The sequence below is a fragment of the Pholis gunnellus genome, assembly GCF_910591455.1.
Source record: "Pholis gunnellus genome assembly, chromosome: 11".
Classification (NCBI taxonomy): Eukaryota; Metazoa; Chordata; class Actinopteri; order Perciformes; family Pholidae; genus Pholis; species Pholis gunnellus.
The window spans coordinates 14,480,981-14,497,998 of NC_136538.1; the positions used below are offsets into that span (position 1 = coordinate 14,480,981).

The following is a 17,018-nucleotide window of genomic DNA, read 5'->3' on the forward strand; positions in this document are numbered from 1 at the left end:
AAAACAAGCTTTTATCATGTAGACAAGTGTTAACTCTATAATAAGCATTATTTGTAATCATTTTAGTAAGTTTGTTAAGGATAAAACTGAAAAAGGGAAAAGGCGATGAGAAAGAGGTTTTCAAGCCCATGATAGTCTTCACAGTTTACAGATTTGTTTCCAGGTAACTTAGAGCAGCAAGTATATTCAACTAATCTGTTCTAGATCAATGAATTAGTTGTTTGGTGTATAAAATAAAAATAAAAAAATTATGAAAAACACAGATTACTGATTCAAAGAGCCAACGGTGATGTCATTTAATTGATTGTCTTGCCCAAAACCCAAAAATATTCAATTTGAAACTATACGAAACAGAGAAAACAGAAACCCCTCACATTGGAGGGGCAGGAACAAGCAAAGTTGGGGCATTTCTGCTTGAAAATGACTGAAATTATTAATTAATATCAAAATATTTGTTGATCAACAACTATACAAAAAAGTCTCTCAGGATATGTTTCAGCTGTGAATAATTCCTGTAGATATGCAGGCATTTTGCAAGACAGTGAATTGAATGAAATGGTCTGCAGGACATTTATTCTGTCGGTAAATTAACCAGTTAATCGACTAATTGTTTGAGCTCTAAAAAAAAAAGCTTCAGTGTCTAATCTCAGCTGAACTGGTGTAGGCTTTAATGCATTCAAATCCATGTTAAACACTTAGTTTACCACACACAGCTACAGCCAGTCATAACATATTCTGCATTTAGCCACGCTGCAGACTATCACCGGAAATGACGTGCCAATGTTTTGAACCGTGCGGGCTAACGAGTAGCACGGATACCTCTGCACTGACCAACATCCCCCTAATACATCTGGGGAAAACACAGCGCTTCATGTCCCCATAATATCTGTCACAGTAAGTTTGACTCCATTAAAAGTCGCTCTAACATATAAACCGTAGATTGCTTCGGCATTACGCGTCAGCTATCAGCGGTCAGGAGCTACCAGATACCCACGCTAGTGCTAACAACCTCCCGCAGCGGCAGCGAGCTTGCACAACCAAAGCTTTCGTAAGAAATACTTTTGTAACATGTCCATGTCGGGCTGTACCTGACGAGGTAGGCTACCGCATTTGGTACACGAGGGAGAGCTGTTTGGTAATTTAAGGTGTGTAGTAACTGCTGCTCCCTATATCTGGCCTCGCAAATCCAGCACTCCGGACTTTGTATTTCCTCTGCTGCACAGCAGGAGAACGCAATGGACCTCCACAAAATCATCCACAGTGCCCTGCAGGAATTTATTCAGGCGTACATCCCTGATGCTGACCTCAGGTAAATAACCCCCCCCCCCCCCCCACCATGTTCGCATCCTTACATACAAGTTCTCTCTGGTTTTCTTTAAGGTAACCTCTTGTTTGTTTGTACCTCTCAATGCAGCACCCTGGATGATGTTCTCCTGTCCTACATCACTGGAGTCCTGGAGGATCTGGGCTCCCAGCTGAGTGTGGAGGAGAACTTTGACGTGGAGGTCTTTGCAGAGATGTTGGAAGCTTACATACCTGGCTTTGCCGAAATTGACAGGTAGACAGACAGACACGCGTTTTTGTTTTGATCTGCTCTGATTGTACTGTCACTTAATGTTATCACACACTAAAACTGTTTCATTTTGCAGCATCAAGGTCTGTGAAATGATGTTCATTCTGGCTTCAAAACTGGCCAGCGCTCGGACCTCAGGTAGTGCTTTTAAACATATTATTATTTCTAATGCATGCAGTATGCTGTGGCAGTTTAAATGAGTTGCCAAAACAAACTTTATTGGTCAGTGCCACTCATTTTAGATGTAGATCATCAGCTTGACATTTATACTACAGTGTGCTGATTTGTTTCCTTTTGAACTGATGAAGAACACGTTGAGGCCAAGGCAAGGACAGAAGACAATCCACTGAAACTCACCCCCCTGCCCAGTGCACCGCCACCAGGAGAAGAAGCGCAGTGCCTTAAAACACAGACAGAGGGCGCCACTGCCAAGGTAATCATTCCTGCATTCAGCAGCACATTATCTTCCCTTTCTTGAAGCATTTGAATTCCTATAAATTAACGTATCCTCATTGTGTGTGTCCTACTGCTGATATCCGTAGTTTTAAATTCATCAAAATGTGAGCTAATGTTAGTGTGTTTATGTCCAGCTACCGGTGTCTGAGCGGGAGTCCCAGGAGCAGCACCTGCAGGAGATGTTTCCCAAGTGCGAGCTGTCGCAGGCTCGCAGCGCCCTGTCGATCGCCAAAGGAGACATGGAGGAGGCCGTGCGCCTTATCATAGAGGGTGACGTCCAACTCAGCCCCACTCCTCATAACGTGAGTCTCTGCTACACAAACTCACACCGCCACTGTGCATGTCACCTTGTGTGCGTTTAGCAGTCTGACTCGATGGTGTCCCGTTGCCTCAGGTAAACCACGGGAAGAGTGCTTCCCCACGAGCAGACCAAAAACTTAAAGAGAGCATCCTCGAGAAGTGAGTAAGATTGCTATATTATCCTGTGTAGAGCAGAGCTGGCCTTCTTAGTTTCCATGTTTATGACTGTGTTTCTTCTCCATAGGTACATGCTGGTGGACAGGGAGGAGGATAAGAAAACACACCGGCCTGTCGCCCCCAAAGATGTCAGTTATACTCTCTATTCACTATGTAACTATATCATACAGTATACATACATTTTATATGTTTAATGCAATACAACTTGCATTTTTTTTTTTTTTACAGCCTCCAAAGAAGCTAGTTCGGTACCACAGTAACCAGGTGGTAACCACAAAAGGAGAGCGGTATCAGCTGGTGAAGAAAGACGAAGCCGAGGACATGAAGAAGACGTACGTCAACGTCAAGCCGGCACGAAAGTATAGATTCCATTGATGACGTGCACAACGGTGTAAGAGCAGCTACTGACAATATTGTTTACACTACTTTTTTATTTATTAAGTTCATTTGGCCTAAGTTTGTTAGATTTGTTTTCCAAGTAAAGGAACATAATTTCTTAGTGTGTCAGTGGCTTATTTTTAAATATTGTTGCCATTATACGCCTTGGTTAAAACATTAACTACGTGTTTCAGTTACTTGAGGAGCTTTTGACATTTTGTGATATTTTGGTGAGGTTGATGTGACAGCCTAACCGGTCTACTTTTTTGCCATTTCAGCAGGTTTGATGTTGCACTAACATCAGGGGCTGTTTTACGTCTTTGTTTTCTTTTTTTATTTGTATTTCTTTTAACTTCCAGTAGACGACATAGATTCCTAATCATGACGTGACGATGTAGAGATGAATCTGTGGTCTTTCTGTCAATAAGTTCTTGTGGTGCTGTAGAGATTCTTCTGGACATTACAAGTCTCGACTGCTTTTTTTGATGTACATATCAATTTATTTTTACATCACACAGAGATACAGTGCTGTGAAGACGTGTGGTCAAGCCTTGTGATTTGGACAATTTGTTGTGCTATAAAATGGTTTTCAAACGAAAAACATAACTTTTAATCATGAAAGAGATTCTATGCTTTCGAGGCAGATTAGCACAACCTTGAACTGTCCTCATAGCAAGTAAATGTGCTGCAATTAAATCCACAAGATCATCTCCCATCACACCCATTAGTGCAAATAAAGGAACTGTATGTGATAATATGCAACGTTACTAAACATTTTTTAAAATGAAAACTTTATAAAAAATGAAGCATGACGACCTGAGAGATCTTTTTGTCGACGCAATTTTAAAACAAACCATCAATAAATTCATTGGTAATACATTTTCCCAGCACAACAAATTCACTTCTCAAGAGTACATAGCATTGCAGCGCTCATTGTTTTTGGCATAATAACGTGGACGACCGTGGTTGCTCCCTAAATGTTTAGCGAAAACGCTGCCGGAGGACCTGATTTTTGAAGTCCACTCCAACCGCGTTCTCTTTATTTTTGATATAGATGTTTAGATTTGCAAAGTCTCCGATCGTGTATTTATTGTGAAGAGGGTCGTTGTGTGCTTTCAGGGTCTGTTTGTACAGATGTGTTCCCTAAGTGGTCCTCTATCACGGCTCCCTTCATCTCGTTGGTGTTGTGAATTTTGCTTCGTTGGTGATTGTTGGTTGTGGCATTTTTTTTATGATTGGATTCTTATTTGTTGTATATTATGATAAATGGGTTGGTCAAGTTGGTTTTTTTTCAACAAATATATATTGTTTATTTGTGTTCCCCTTTTGTATCTATTTTTAGGAACTAAAAGCAATTGTTTTTGATTGGTGGTGATCTAGTTTTTTTATTTTAGTGTATGTGTAACACAATCAACTGTTGAAAAGATGTTCCTGATTATCAGCAGCAATGTTGTCTTTAATTACTAGAAGATGTTTAGTTTGAACCCTGCGCTTTGAGAAACCGCTGACGCACAATTTGTAGTAAATAAATAGTAATTTTTGTAGATCACTCACATTCTTTGATTTGTTCACTCGTGTTACTAAAGATACTAGTTCAAAAGCACCCAATATTTTATTCATTATGAGAAATCATCACAGAACTCAGTACTGTAGAACTTTGCAAACAGACTTTAATCAGAGCATAAAGGAGAGCACACACTATGTTCAAACAGGCATCCATCAATAAAAACATGCCTCCATTTCTATGAACCCTTGTCAATCCCACCTTTTAAAGCTGTTTAAGGCCAGAGTGAAAACAAACATTTTGACCATAAAAAAAATCGAGTCATTGCAACATTTAGTGCCATGCCTTTGTTAAGCGAGGCACACACGTGCAGTAAACAGGGTTAACCTAACAATAGAAGAGGTCTTACATCAGGTAAACTCTACACAGAGGAAGTGTCTCCGTTCCATCACGGTGCAGTCTGAATAGAAATAGATATGCACGATATCAAGTATTTCAAAGTTAAACCGTAATCATAAGACCTGTATATTCCAGGTGAATTAAGTGCTTGGATATTCCTATACCGCTCACCACTTCATCCAGTGACACATGCAAACAAACCCACCCACTGGTTTGTATGATGGTTTGGCACATATACAGCACAACATGTGAAATTATCCTCCCCTTTAGTTTCATGTACATTTTTACAACCCTTCTGAGGAGCACTTTAAACTTGCACAGAGACGGCCGACTTTTAAGTTGCTCTCAGTTTTAGGTCTTCAAAATATGGCTGCATGTTAAGTGAAAGTAGCTGCATTTCTGAGGACTTTTAATCAAAAGAGCAAGTACAGGTTTCCATCTGGAATTAGACTTTTGTACACATTTCATCGTCCCTTCATCTCAGACCTGCTGCATTTAATACAGCATATTGAATAGTTGTATTTCATGTACAACATTGTACAACTTGACCACTAGATGGTACATTGTGTTGCATTAGCTGGTACATAAGCTACATCCCAGCAGATGGCCCTGCTACTTCAGTCCCTTGATTTAACATAAATCTATCATTGAAGCTGTGAACTTTAACCCCTTTTAAAGTTATTTCTCTTTTCAGTTTCCCAAAACAGTGACTTACTTTACTTTGTTTTACTTTAAGTCGACTATATTTGCAACTAAGATGGCAGAATGTAATTTATTTCCAGTGTCCCCTCACCTATTACTGGTAAGCAGAATAGCACATTCAGTACAGTCAAAAAAAAAAAATCAAACAAGCAAGAGCATAAATAAACACAAAGCAGCATCACTCAGTTAAAACTATTTAGCTGCGAGCGGTCACATTTTCCTTCAGCTGAAGATATGAGCTACCCGCACGTATTGTTGATCATATTTAATTGCAGTTTTTAAATTGACTGTACTTCTGTGGTTAATTCCATGCTTTCCTCTTTGCAACAGAAACATCTTGCTGATCACTCCCTGAAGCCATGTAGGAAGGCGTGGAGATGATGCAGATTACGTGGATAAATATATTAAAAGACACTTAAAAGACCGGTCGTCTTTAAAAGGTATGCACCACGTCAGTTTTAAAGCTGTCTTTGTGATAAAGACGGAGAATACAATATGATCACTCCACACTTAGTAATCAACCCACAGCTGCGTTATTACGTGTGTATAAGAAATGTTCTGTATTTAACTGGTGTGTATACCCCTTAGCTCATCCATTAGTGATCAAAATGTTATAGTTATTCCAAAGGTACCGATCTCAAGACAACTTCTACTGGGTGAGCAAATGCACCCAAATACATATTAGCTTGAATTAAGTCGAGAGAACACTAATTCACATAAATACATCTGGACTAAAGCCAAATCGGGCCTTATTCTCAAAGACAAAAGAAAAAAAAAACACTTCTTCAAGCAGTGCGGATTCCCGTGAGTTAAGTCAGATGTTTCTTCTCCGATTGATGTATTTGCAATGACCATGGCACTTGGAGACGACTGGAGCCTAGTGGTTTCAATATGGCCGCTCATTGCCGTGCAGTGACGCGTAGCTCCGACATCAGAATGTGCGTTACGCACGCAGCAGTCTTTCACGTTCACACGGCCAAACCGTTTCAGAAGCAAGTCGAACAAAACAAGAGTTTTAAGATTGGGGCTCTAACTGAGATCCTGCTCATATCGCCCCTTGATCATGGTTTTCAGTAAAGGTCCAACCTACGGAAACACAAAAGGGACTCTTGGTTAGGATAAGCTACTTCAAAGTGTCAGACATTTTGTTTTACTCATTGTCCCAGTCTGCATTTATCTTTTCCTTCGTGCTAAATCAGGTGCGCCATAAATATTCACAGTAATTGGGTTGCTGGAAGGGTCAGCGTGCCCCGGGGACTCCATGGAACAGGTGACCTAAATCTGATTTAATGTTCTAGAAAGTGGCAGAGTGACATTCATGTGTGACTTACGCAACTGGTGATAGGAAAAAGTTTGTGTTTGTGAAGAGGATATAAAAGTACGTGTTTTTACCTCATGTGGGTCTCCAAGTGCTTCTCCCAGCATTTTCTCAATATTTCTCATGATGGCCACCTTCTGATGAGCCTTCAGCGGGTACTCTATCTTTCTGGGTGTGGAGGCCCCCTGATCGAATGAGTCAAAAAAAAAGGTTTAGTGAACATGAAGAAACATGTCGGGGGCAAAGACGACACAGAGGTTAAAATAACTGCTGTGAAGACTCAAATATGCATACTTTGTACCAGAAGTTTACAGTGATTGTCACTCCACCGTTTAACAGTGATTCAATGTGATGCCACCTGAGGAAAGAAAAAAAGTATCAATAGCGAAACTCTTCATCAAACTCTGGCTGTCAAAGCAGTTCTTCTAACCAGTAAAGTAGTTTATAAAATAACACCAATGCCCAGAACTCACTGCGATTCAACACATTAGATTTATGAATAGAAACGACAACCGCATTATACAGTAGTTGCCTTAGACAGCATGAATGTCTATCAATTCTCATAAAACACATTGATGAATAATTATTATAAATTAAAGAATATGAAGAAACTGAAATGCATCCAAGAAATTCAATGCCCTGGAGAGAGTCAGGTGATTTGGTGGTGGAGCTCATTTTTCTACATAAATACAGAATTTCTCTAGAAATGTCAAACAGAAGTACTTCTTACCAATACATGGGGATGTAGAGCACATCTCCTGGGCCCACAACAGTCTCATAACCAACAATATTTTTAAAATCGGGAAACTTCTCATAATCAGGGTTATCAAAATCAACCTATAAATGAAAAATATGGATTCATTACAAAACATGAACATACTGAACCGTGTGCATCCAACTGTATTCAATGTACAAGACATTAATTGCTTCCTACTATTCTGACATTTGCTTTAAAATAAGTTAATTAAGAATAATGTGCCAGTTTTTCTGTATGTCCATATTTCAAGTAATCTTAACACATCAATTTTTATAATAACTGTATTTAAAGTTACTACAAGGAACATTCATTTTGTGTTGACGTTGGCGGTCCCTGTGGACAGAAATAGTAGTGTTTCAAAGTACCAGATGGTCTCATTTACTGTTTAAATCATAAAGAGGCATCAGTATTCTATTGTTTCATAACCTGTTAAAAGTTCCTCACAGTAATTTTAAATGTGTAGACATCATTGTATGATGTCTTTCTCCCTTTGACAGCGTTAATGTGGATTATCTCGACCACTATAGATGAAGATAACAGAGCTAAATCACAATGGACTTCTACCTATCTGTGGCTTACTTGGCTCTGTCTGTCACAGGGGTGGTGCACAGGATATGGATAGAGACACTCAAACTGGTCTGGAGGAAAGAGGATGCATCTCTTATGGCCTTTAATCTGTGCAAAGAAGTTCTGCTGCTCGTCGTAATGTGCTGGTGTCACATTGCCTGTGACGAACAGAAAATTAACAGGAAATGTGAAGTGGGACAAACGTCAAGGACAACATCACACAGCAGACACTGTGAATCCCTTTTCACAGTGGGTAACCTCTGTGAGAGCCCTCACCCTCCATGCCTATCAGCAGCAGGTTGGATGTCAGTTGTCCCCAGTTTCTCTTGGCTTGCTGCTTGTTGATCCAGTTCCAGTTGAAACCGAGGAAGTCGACAACAATCTTCTTCCCTACTGTGTCGTTCAGGGTCTGCTGCAGATAAACCCTTGAAATGCATGAGAAAAGAGACGCGCAAAATGTATGAGCCACCTTGATTTACCCTCGGAGACCTGAAACAAGTCGCAACGCAGCTCCTTTTCTACATATCTTCACTTGGTTATAAATGTACTTCTAGTTTAGGGGACTACTACTCCTTTAGCCCACAAAGAACAATATGATATTGAAGGAAGTGGACAACAAAATCCATAGAGAGCCCCTGTGAGCATCAGTGAGTCAAACAGTGACTTCACTTCATTAAGTGATCTGTGTGTGTGTGTGTGTGTGTGTGTGTGTGTGTGTGTGTGTGTGTGTGTGTGTATGCTTCTCCCCTGATTCTGTGTTAGTGCTTAGTCATTTGCTCCACCTTCCTGTGCACAATAACATTTCGCGAGAGAAAACACCTTTCGCTGTCAAACACACCTGCACACTGATTAAGTTTCCAAGAGAGGACTTTGTTTAGATTATGCATCAGTCCAGAAGAGGGTTGACATAAACATAGCTTACATCATATTCCTGTTCCAACTAAAATATCCTTAGAAATACGTCTTACCTCTCCTCTCCTCCCATTTCTTCCGTTATATGCATTTTATCCACAAATTCAGAGAATTTCATTTCCATCCGTTGAGACTTGGGGACAAAGTTCTCAAAATTTGCCATTTTCTTCTCGTCGTAGTAAAGGAATTTGTGGTTTTCTGCCGTGTAAACAGAGAAGTCCCCGTTCCCAATGTTCTCCTGGAGGTATGCAATGTCCCATTTAAGAGCTGGATACACAAGGTTTGTGTCCGTCAACACCACCGGTTCCTGAAAACAGACAAAGAGCATTTCAATGCAGTCATATCACAAAAACTGATATTTATTTAATTCAACAGAACGAGCCTATACACTTGCAAGAACAAGCAAATGTCCATAGATCAATGCGTTATGGGATAATCACTGCAAGACCGCTAAACGGGTTATGTCACTGGTTGTCCATACTACATTTAAAGTGACTGTTCCTAATGATCTACTATCATGATTATAGAATGTAATTATTTTGTTTCATAATCTATAGCTGCATAAAACTGCAATTAATAGTTTAATTGTATATCACATAACAGACTGTTGTTAATGTATACATTAAACAGGTGAACTCGTTTTTCATTTGTTCTTTAACATTTTATTCTGATTGTTTAAGTAAAAAAACATGTTACTGTACATCATCAACACAAAATCTCGAAAATACTGCTGTTTACATTTCTTTCATAACGTTTTCTGCAAAAAAGGAACATAAATGCCCAACACACGCCCGCGCAGCACTTCGATAGAGCGGTTTATGGCATTGGACACACGGAGCTCCGAGGACTACGTGACTAACTGAACGTAGACCGCTGGGCGCGCTCCCGTTGCCCCTCTCTCTCTCTCTCTCTCTCTCTCTCTCTCTCTCTCTCTCTCTCTCTCTCTCTCTCTCTCTCTCTCTCTCTCTCTCTCTCTCTCTCTCTCTCTCTCTCTCTCTCTCTCTCTCTCTCTCTCTCTCTCTCTCTCTCTCTCTCTCTCTCTCTTCTCTCTCTCTCTCTCTCTCTCTCTCTCTCTCTCTCCACCCCCCATGCTCTGCATCAGCTCTCGGTTTCACTTTCGCCAGAGAGCGCGGGGAGTCTGCGGTCCCGAACAGCGAAACAATGTGCTGGTTTGCGTGTCGTCTTTAATAATAAAAGTGTATCTTAGCATCATGACTCAGCCTTGATACGACTTGCAGGGTTTCAGCGACATGATTTATGTGATCCCAGGGTTCACTGTTTTAACAGGGATGTTTATATATATGTAGTTTATATCTAATAACGAGCCAGCATGGACGAGACATTTATATTTGTATTTAGCTTTTGAAGTCACTTGGAATGAATATTCCTTTCCTTAACATGTGACACTAATAATGTGTGATTCAAAATGTTGTTCACTGCACTTGACCTATTGACCTGATTCAAGCTGCATGGAAACATGGTAAATGAAATAGTGGCAATGATTAGTGTGCCTTTTTCTGTATGGTGCGGTCCTGATTACCTATGTGATGTTTAATTAACCTTCTTCTTTCACCTGAGCCACATTGAACTAATGCACGGGAGTTGAAATGTGGTGGTTCCTGTGTGCACTACATCACTAGATAAAAGGGAAGGTTTCACTTCTTCTAATGCAGAATCTATTTTTGCTACGTTAACATATCATTTTGCACGTGTATCTGGATGACACACTTAAATGAACTCATGGATGTTTCCAATTTCTCAAGAACCACTAACATCAAAAAGCATCACTCGTGGGGTTTCCTCATCACGACAAACACAAACTATGATTTTGTCTCATTAATGAAGAATGAAGAAAATAGATAATAGTTTATCAGTAAGTACAAGGCGACTGTGAGCTTTAAGTAACAGTCCACTTCTCGATATTCATCAGAACCTTTTAGGGTGGAGTGAATTGCCACCCTAAAAGGCGTCATAAAGAAGTCATGCACTTCTATACGTGAGCCACGTGCATGATGACATGCCCCTTCAGGAGATTTCTGAGAAGGCTACGTATTGTCTATGTTGAGCAGGTAAACCTCCTGGGAAATGTTCCAGCTGGCATTTGACACTGAACAAAAAACAATGAGAGCTGGGATGAGGTGTGTCTCCACAAGTGGAAAAAAAAATACGGTCCGGCCTGTACATCTATTGTACGCCTGCTCGGCGGCTTTATGGACGTGAATAAAGCTTGTTCCCTGCTTTCCACAAATACCACTCAGAAATGTAATTATGTCGTCCATAGAAAAGATTAGTGCTGAATCATGCTTACACTTAAACCTACAGCTGTTTCACCGAAGAGGTGCGAATCAAAGGGTTGAAAAACTGCTGCTGACTGCTCTCTATAGCATGATGTATTTCTCAGTAGAAGACACAATGATGTCCGCAGGTGTTTTCAACCAGATGTCCAATGCAAACAACCTGATGTGACATCGCTGATTGAATTACCCTTGGGACTTGAGTTCCAATGGGTTTTGTCGTTTTATTATGCTTTCATTCCCCAAAACTATCAACAGCTCACTGATAGCAAGCAAAGATTCACACATTTGCAAACCACCATTGGGTGGCTTATTTTAATGTGCAGATGACCAAATGTGAACAGTGCCTTTCTCTTGTCACTTACTTTGGGGCATCATTTATTGTCACTAATATTTGCTTGAAAGATGATTTCATCAACGTGTCAAATATCTACAATTCTGTCAATTGACTTATTGTTTCAGCTCTATAGATGTATCTCTTAAAGTCGAGATCAAATGAAAAATTACTTTCTAACCCTTTTAGATCACATCGTCCTATTATGTACCTATATAACAAATAACGCAAAGAAAATAATCTAATAAATACATCTTCGTACTTTCTATATAAAAATCCAATCATCATTATTTCTTGTAAAACAAACTATGACGTGTGCTTACGTAAACTAGTACCAAGTAATTTCAGCCAATGATATCATGACATCCACCCATCAATCAATTTGCAAGTTTTAGCGACAAGGGAAGTGTGTGGAGCCGCAGTCTGCGCTACATTGCATTGCTACATTACATTGCACTACGTTGCATTACTGATGTAAAACAGGGATGCAGGTCTAACCTTTGTACGTGCTTATAACGGTGTTTACACTTTCAGCATCTAATGAAGTGGGTTTACCTCGTTGTTGATGAGCATCTCTGCTCTGGGGTCCGTGTGAGACAGCCTGGGAATGGGCTGTGTTGGGAACGAATATTTTCGCAGCTGAGACTCATCCCAGTCCCAGTTCTGGACGCCAGTGAAACCAGTACCGCCTTCGTTCGCCGCCGGATCAGCCTCCGCAACGGTCGCCGCCGCCATGGTCGCCTCCGTCCTCCTCACACAAGGAAATAACCCGCTTTTCTTCCGGACCGTTTGCCCTGCTTGGGCTACAGAGTCAGCAGCGGGACGTTTGCACGAGCTTTCCCATTCACGGTCATTAAATAGATTGAGGGAATATGTGCCGTCCTGCAGCAGCGGCAGCAGCAGCGGCGGCGGCAGCGGCGGCAGCTACTCTCTCCGGATCTGTTCCGTAGTGTTTACACACCGGTTTCTCAGACAGAAAACAAACGACACAAGCTCAGGCAGTAGAGGAAACACCTCGGCAGTGTTAATGCCCCGGATATCGGATAGAGACACCTAGTGAGCCGGGGGACTAAATGCTCGCGCTGTAATATGTTACTCTTACCACGAGAGGGAGCTGTTGTACTTTGTTTTCTTGCAGGGTTTTTTTCCAGAAAATTGATCGCCAGAAAGTCTTTTGATTTATCATAAGTGACAGAAATAAAGTCACGATAATCACTATTTTTATCTGAAATCGTTTTTTTAGTACATTTCCTTAAGTTAAAAAAAAGGTACTTTTCTTGAGAATTTAACCTACTTTATATATTTCAGACGGAATATTGTACTTTTTTGTCCCACTGCATTTATCCGACAAAATAGACATTTCAGATACATTTTTTAATACAAAACATATGATTAACTTAATAATAACAATAATAATAATACTTATAATTATTAGATAAATAATAACAATCAATAATTAATATTATACATTATATAATATAAACATTTACAAACTCTGAAAGTGGCCACTCTACATAATACATTACATTACACTCTGAGTGAGCATGATCTACGTTTCATGCAGGGGTGGACATTTTAAATTCACTCAGTTATAGTACATAAGTACAATTTAGGGCTACTTGCAGTATTATTTCCATCTTATGCTACTTTTGACTTCTACTCCATTACATTCATTTCACAGCTATAGTGACAAATCATTTTGCATTAAACAACCTTTAACAATCAGTTCCATCTGGACCAACTACAATATTAAAGTACAACAATAACAATGTAAGGGGTCATTATAAGTACTTTACTTTTGACACTAAGTACATTTTGCTGGTAATACTTGCATATTTTAAACAACTTGAATCTAAATACTTCTTCCACTAGTGTTGGTCTGAACAATGTGCTGAACAGTATGACGCAATAATGCAGTAATGTAGCTGAAGAAGTACAACATTTATTCATCAGACAGGTTGAGAAGTTGTCCTTGCTCTCTCTCTCTCTCTCTCTCTCTCTCTCTCTCTCTCTCTCTCTCTCTCTCTCTCTCTCTCTCTCTCTCTCTGAGAAGATATGGAAATGAAAGACTTAGCAAACACTTTTGAAATCCTGAGCCAATATTTAACTATGGTCATCATTGCCTCAGCATTGCTTTATTGATCCCTCTTCATGAGATAACAGTGCACAGAGTACATTGCTCACTGGACTGATCGGCTGATGGAGTCTCACTCTGTCATACTGGTATTGAACTATATTGAACTAGATGGAGAAGAATCGTATCAATCACATTGATCGTTGCTACTCTGTGGTTTTCACTTTTTCTGACAGCTTTTTAGAGCCACAAAAAGGCAGAATCTGAGCTCAAATGCATCTCCTGAAGTGTCTGTAGAGCCTGATACATCTTGTATGTTTTCTCTTGAGTCAGGCTTTATCAGCAGGTTTCCACGGCAGGGACTAGTTTGAGGCTCCCTGGTGGGTTCCCATGCTCTGTGTTTCCTGTGCAGATCAGTGAGCTGAGCTGAGCTGATCCCCCGATGCTCCCCTCTCCCCATTCTTTGCAGATAGAACCAGGAGATTGACCACCCTGGTGAGCCTCAAGAAGCTTGTATCTCAATCCTGCTGATAGCAACAAACATGCACCACGGCCGCCTTCTCCCCAGCAGATGGACTGCTGTCAAAACAAAGACCCTCTGGAGGAGATACTGTTACAATGAAACACTTTCCTGATGAGTGGAAGCGTCTGATGTTTCTTGAGCTTATGGCTAATGTAATCTTAGCTAACAAACCACCACAAATACACACACACACACACAGGTAAAGTTATTTCGCTGAGTTTTTTTGTCTTAAGAGCGTTTGGTGGACGCCCCACTCATCTGTACTCATTTGGCTTTCTCTCACATTCATATTGACCCTCGCCCCTCTAGGTGTTGTAGGTCCAGAACCCTTAAGCCATAAATCCTATTAGCCAAGGATTCTCTGAAGCATTATAAGTCGTTTTCCCATCTTTCAGTGATTGCATTATCACTTGCTACCTGAGAGAAATCTGCCCCTAAATGATTTATATGTATGTGGTTTGTTGCAGAGCCACAAAAGTTTTCCATCAATAATTGTTGGTGTTCCTACAGAAGTTTAAATTGATTATTGAAGCTCTGTGAGAAGGCATCTGCTTAAAAACCCCACTCTTCCTCCGCGGTGTCCCCTCTCCCTCCGTCACCTTACGGCAAATTGGACATGGCAGGGCCGGCCCAAGAGACGGAAGTTCAGACCCCCGCGGTCGGAGGTCGTGTCACTCTCTGGGAAATTATGTGTCATGATCAACATTGTTGTGCTGTTTCACACGCCATTATAATGTGTGTGTGTGTCTCATTCAGTTCATCCCCCTTCCGTTTTCACATTTGTGTGGTTGTTCATTCGAGGGAATACAATTGACAGAGAGAATGCTGATGATAAAGCCATGTGTTTGTGTGTCTGTAATTCAGTTTTTTTTGCCTCAACTGTGGCCTCTGGTTCTTCATGTGATTCTCATAGTCTATTTATAGTAGTCCATTACGAACACACCCCTGATTAAAGACTAGTAGAGAAGTATAGTGCAGCAGGTTGAAGGGAATGTGGCAATTTTGTGCAATATATGCATTCATTTACTTTGTCTCTTTAAAGCTGAGATCTTTTGCTTCTCTCAGTTGAACCTGCAGTCCACCACCTGACGTTAGGTCTCCAGTTTAAGCATAGTATTATCTTTATATACTGCCAACTAGAGCAATTTCCTCTCATTAATCTCCGCTGCTGATGCACAGCAGATCTTGTCTGAATACGTGAACAGTGCCACAGGTGTGTCAAACTGCTGATCTTCAAAACAGCTAAACACGTTTTTCTGTCTGTCTTTCCCACACGTTAACGGTTCGCTGCGTCAACAGAATTTCCATCGGGAGACGTATTTTTTCATCTGGGCATAAGTCGTACATTTTCTGCTGATAGTGAGCCAGCGCATGACAACGTGACTCACATGCTTCACCAAAAGAAAAAAGTCCAAATAAGAATCAATTTATTCTGCGCGCAGAGTTCAAAGTGGCTTTGTTCAATTGAATCCAAAATGCATGTCCTATATTTCTAGCTTCGCGTTACCTTTAAAATCCTGTGAATGAACATTTTGATGTGCCCCTGTTGTACTTACTCCCTGTCACAGCGCATTGCAGAACTTCCACAGAGCCGCAGGGCAAAAAGCTTGGTATGCTGGTTCTTTTGTTGGTGAGAGGGTTTTGCTGCATGCCAGGCAGAGCAATCCACCCAGCCACAGGGGTCATCAGAGGAGGGAGGAGTTTTGATTATGATCATTATTTGGTAAATAAGATGTCAACAAGGTGTTTCCTTGACACTTTATTGAGTAAAAGGAGGAAGGTGCAGAAATGAACTCCCCCTTCTCAATGGGAACTCTAATCTCCTCTTTCATGTCCCATCTCGTCTGAAGGGTTTCGGCTTCGGCTGCCATGTGCTAGTTTGCCTGGGCCTGGCACTTCTTACTTGCAGGTGGGGTGAGTATCCTGGCAAGCATGTGTTTATAAAACCCACTTGTTTGGGCACAATACTTGAACTAACTTCTTTTGAGAGAACAGTGTGAATCAGTGCAAAGCCTTTTCCCAAAGTTCTTTAGAAGGCGACAGCCCATTGAGAGCAGAGAAGGAGGGATTACCTTCCTCGACAGTGGTGCATTTCCGAGAGAGCTGATTAGCTCTGCATTCATTGTTAAATCGAGCAAAGGAAGGCCCTAGAGGAGTGAAAGGATCCAAATAGGTGGGCCCAGAAATAAAACAGCCGCAGGAAGCCCTGCACAGGCAACCCAAAGTTTTCCCAACATTTCTTTCCCCCTCTCCTAAGGAGGTGCGGCGTGAAAAAGGAGATTAGCATACAAAATTAGAGGCGGGATGATTTTTTTAAGGGCAACTTGCCTCATGCCCTCCACCCCCAAGGCCCTACTCTGTCTGGACAAAGTTAATTAAACTAGTATTAAACAGTAAAGAAACTTCCAAGCGCTTGGGAGTTAGGGGGCTCTTTGAGGATTACCATGATGAGGGAAAGAACGGGGAGGTATTTGTTGAGGCGCAATTGAGAAAGGCGTGATGGAACGAAGAGTATACGCTGGAACGTTTTCTATTCTTGCTGGTTTGCCCCAGAGTATCCTGACCCCGATGTGAACAATGTGAAAGGAAGGTTGTGTTTACTGCAAACCATCAGGTATCACTGCCACAAGTAAAGAAGGATGAGCGGAATGAAGATTGAAGGATTTATTATTTTGTCATCAGAATTTAATAGAAAACAAACCACAGAGGCAACTAACAACAAGAAAGAACTGGGAAATGTTGTGCAATAA

The 17,018-nt window shown here is 40.9% G+C and overlaps 2 protein-coding genes across 4 annotated transcripts; one reads left to right on the plus strand and one right to left on the minus strand.

Moving 5' to 3' along the window:
• Window positions 1-796: 796 nt before the first annotated feature.
• On the plus strand, window positions 797-5,160 carry cuedc2 (CUE domain containing 2). Of its 3 annotated transcripts, none has more exons than XM_079168823.1 (9): window positions 797-894; window positions 1,227-1,309; window positions 1,415-1,558; window positions 1,650-1,711; window positions 1,882-2,006; window positions 2,164-2,331; window positions 2,424-2,488; window positions 2,574-2,634; window positions 2,735-5,160. In XM_079168823.1, the coding sequence occupies exons 2-9, from the start codon at window positions 1,236-1,238 to the stop codon at window positions 2,879-2,881; spliced, it is 846 nt and encodes a 281-aa protein (XP_079024949.1). In that variant the 5' UTR covers window positions 797-894; window positions 1,227-1,235; the 3' UTR covers window positions 2,882-5,160. The 3 variants fall into 3 exon arrangements, with proteins under 3 accessions (XP_079024949.1, XP_079024947.1, XP_079024948.1); XM_079168821.1 differs by having other exon boundaries at window positions 798-894; window positions 1,224-1,309; XM_079168822.1 differs by having other exon boundaries at window positions 819-894; window positions 1,191-1,309.
• A 138-nt stretch (window positions 5,161-5,298) lies between these two features.
• Window positions 5,299-12,602, minus strand: hif1an (hypoxia inducible factor 1 subunit alpha inhibitor). The gene is made up of 8 exons (XM_079168820.1): window positions 12,227-12,602; window positions 9,100-9,350; window positions 8,408-8,556; window positions 8,144-8,289; window positions 7,538-7,644; window positions 7,102-7,165; window positions 6,882-6,992; window positions 5,299-6,575 (listed from the first exon to the last, which is right to left on the minus strand). Exons 1-8 carry the CDS (start codon window positions 12,404-12,406, stop codon window positions 6,519-6,521), a joined length of 1,065 nt encoding a protein of 354 aa, XP_079024946.1. The 5' UTR covers window positions 12,407-12,602; the 3' UTR covers window positions 5,299-6,518.
• Between the last annotated feature and the right edge of the window lie 4,416 nt (window positions 12,603-17,018).

What these genes read in the sequence shown, in the direction of transcription:
- cuedc2 (XM_079168823.1), top strand. Translation starts at nt 1,236, where the DNA reads ATGGACCTCCACAAAATCATCCACAGTGCCCTGCAGGAATTTATTCAG. An exon ending in GGCCAGCGCTCGGACCTCAG is followed by an intron (nt 1,712 to 1,881) that starts GTAGTGCTTTTA and finishes GAACTGATGAAG; the next exon opens with AACACGTTGAGGCCAAGGCA. An exon ending in TCAGCCCCACTCCTCATAAC is followed by an intron (nt 2,332 to 2,423) that starts GTGAGTCTCTGC and finishes CCGTTGCCTCAG; the next exon opens with GTAAACCACGGGAAGAGTGC.
- hif1an (XM_079168820.1), bottom strand. Translation starts at nt 12,406, where the DNA reads ATGGCGGCGGCGACCGTTGCGGAGGCTGATCCGGCGGCGAACGAAGGC. An exon ending in AGATGCTCATCAACAACGAG is followed by an intron (nt 9,351 to 12,226) that starts GTAAACCCACTT and finishes GTCTGTTTTCAG; the next exon opens with GAACCGGTGGTGTTGACGGA. An exon ending in CTGTAAACTTCTGGTACAAA is followed by an intron (nt 6,993 to 7,101) that starts GTATGCATATTT and finishes TCATTCGATCAG; the next exon opens with GGGGCCTCCACACCCAGAAA.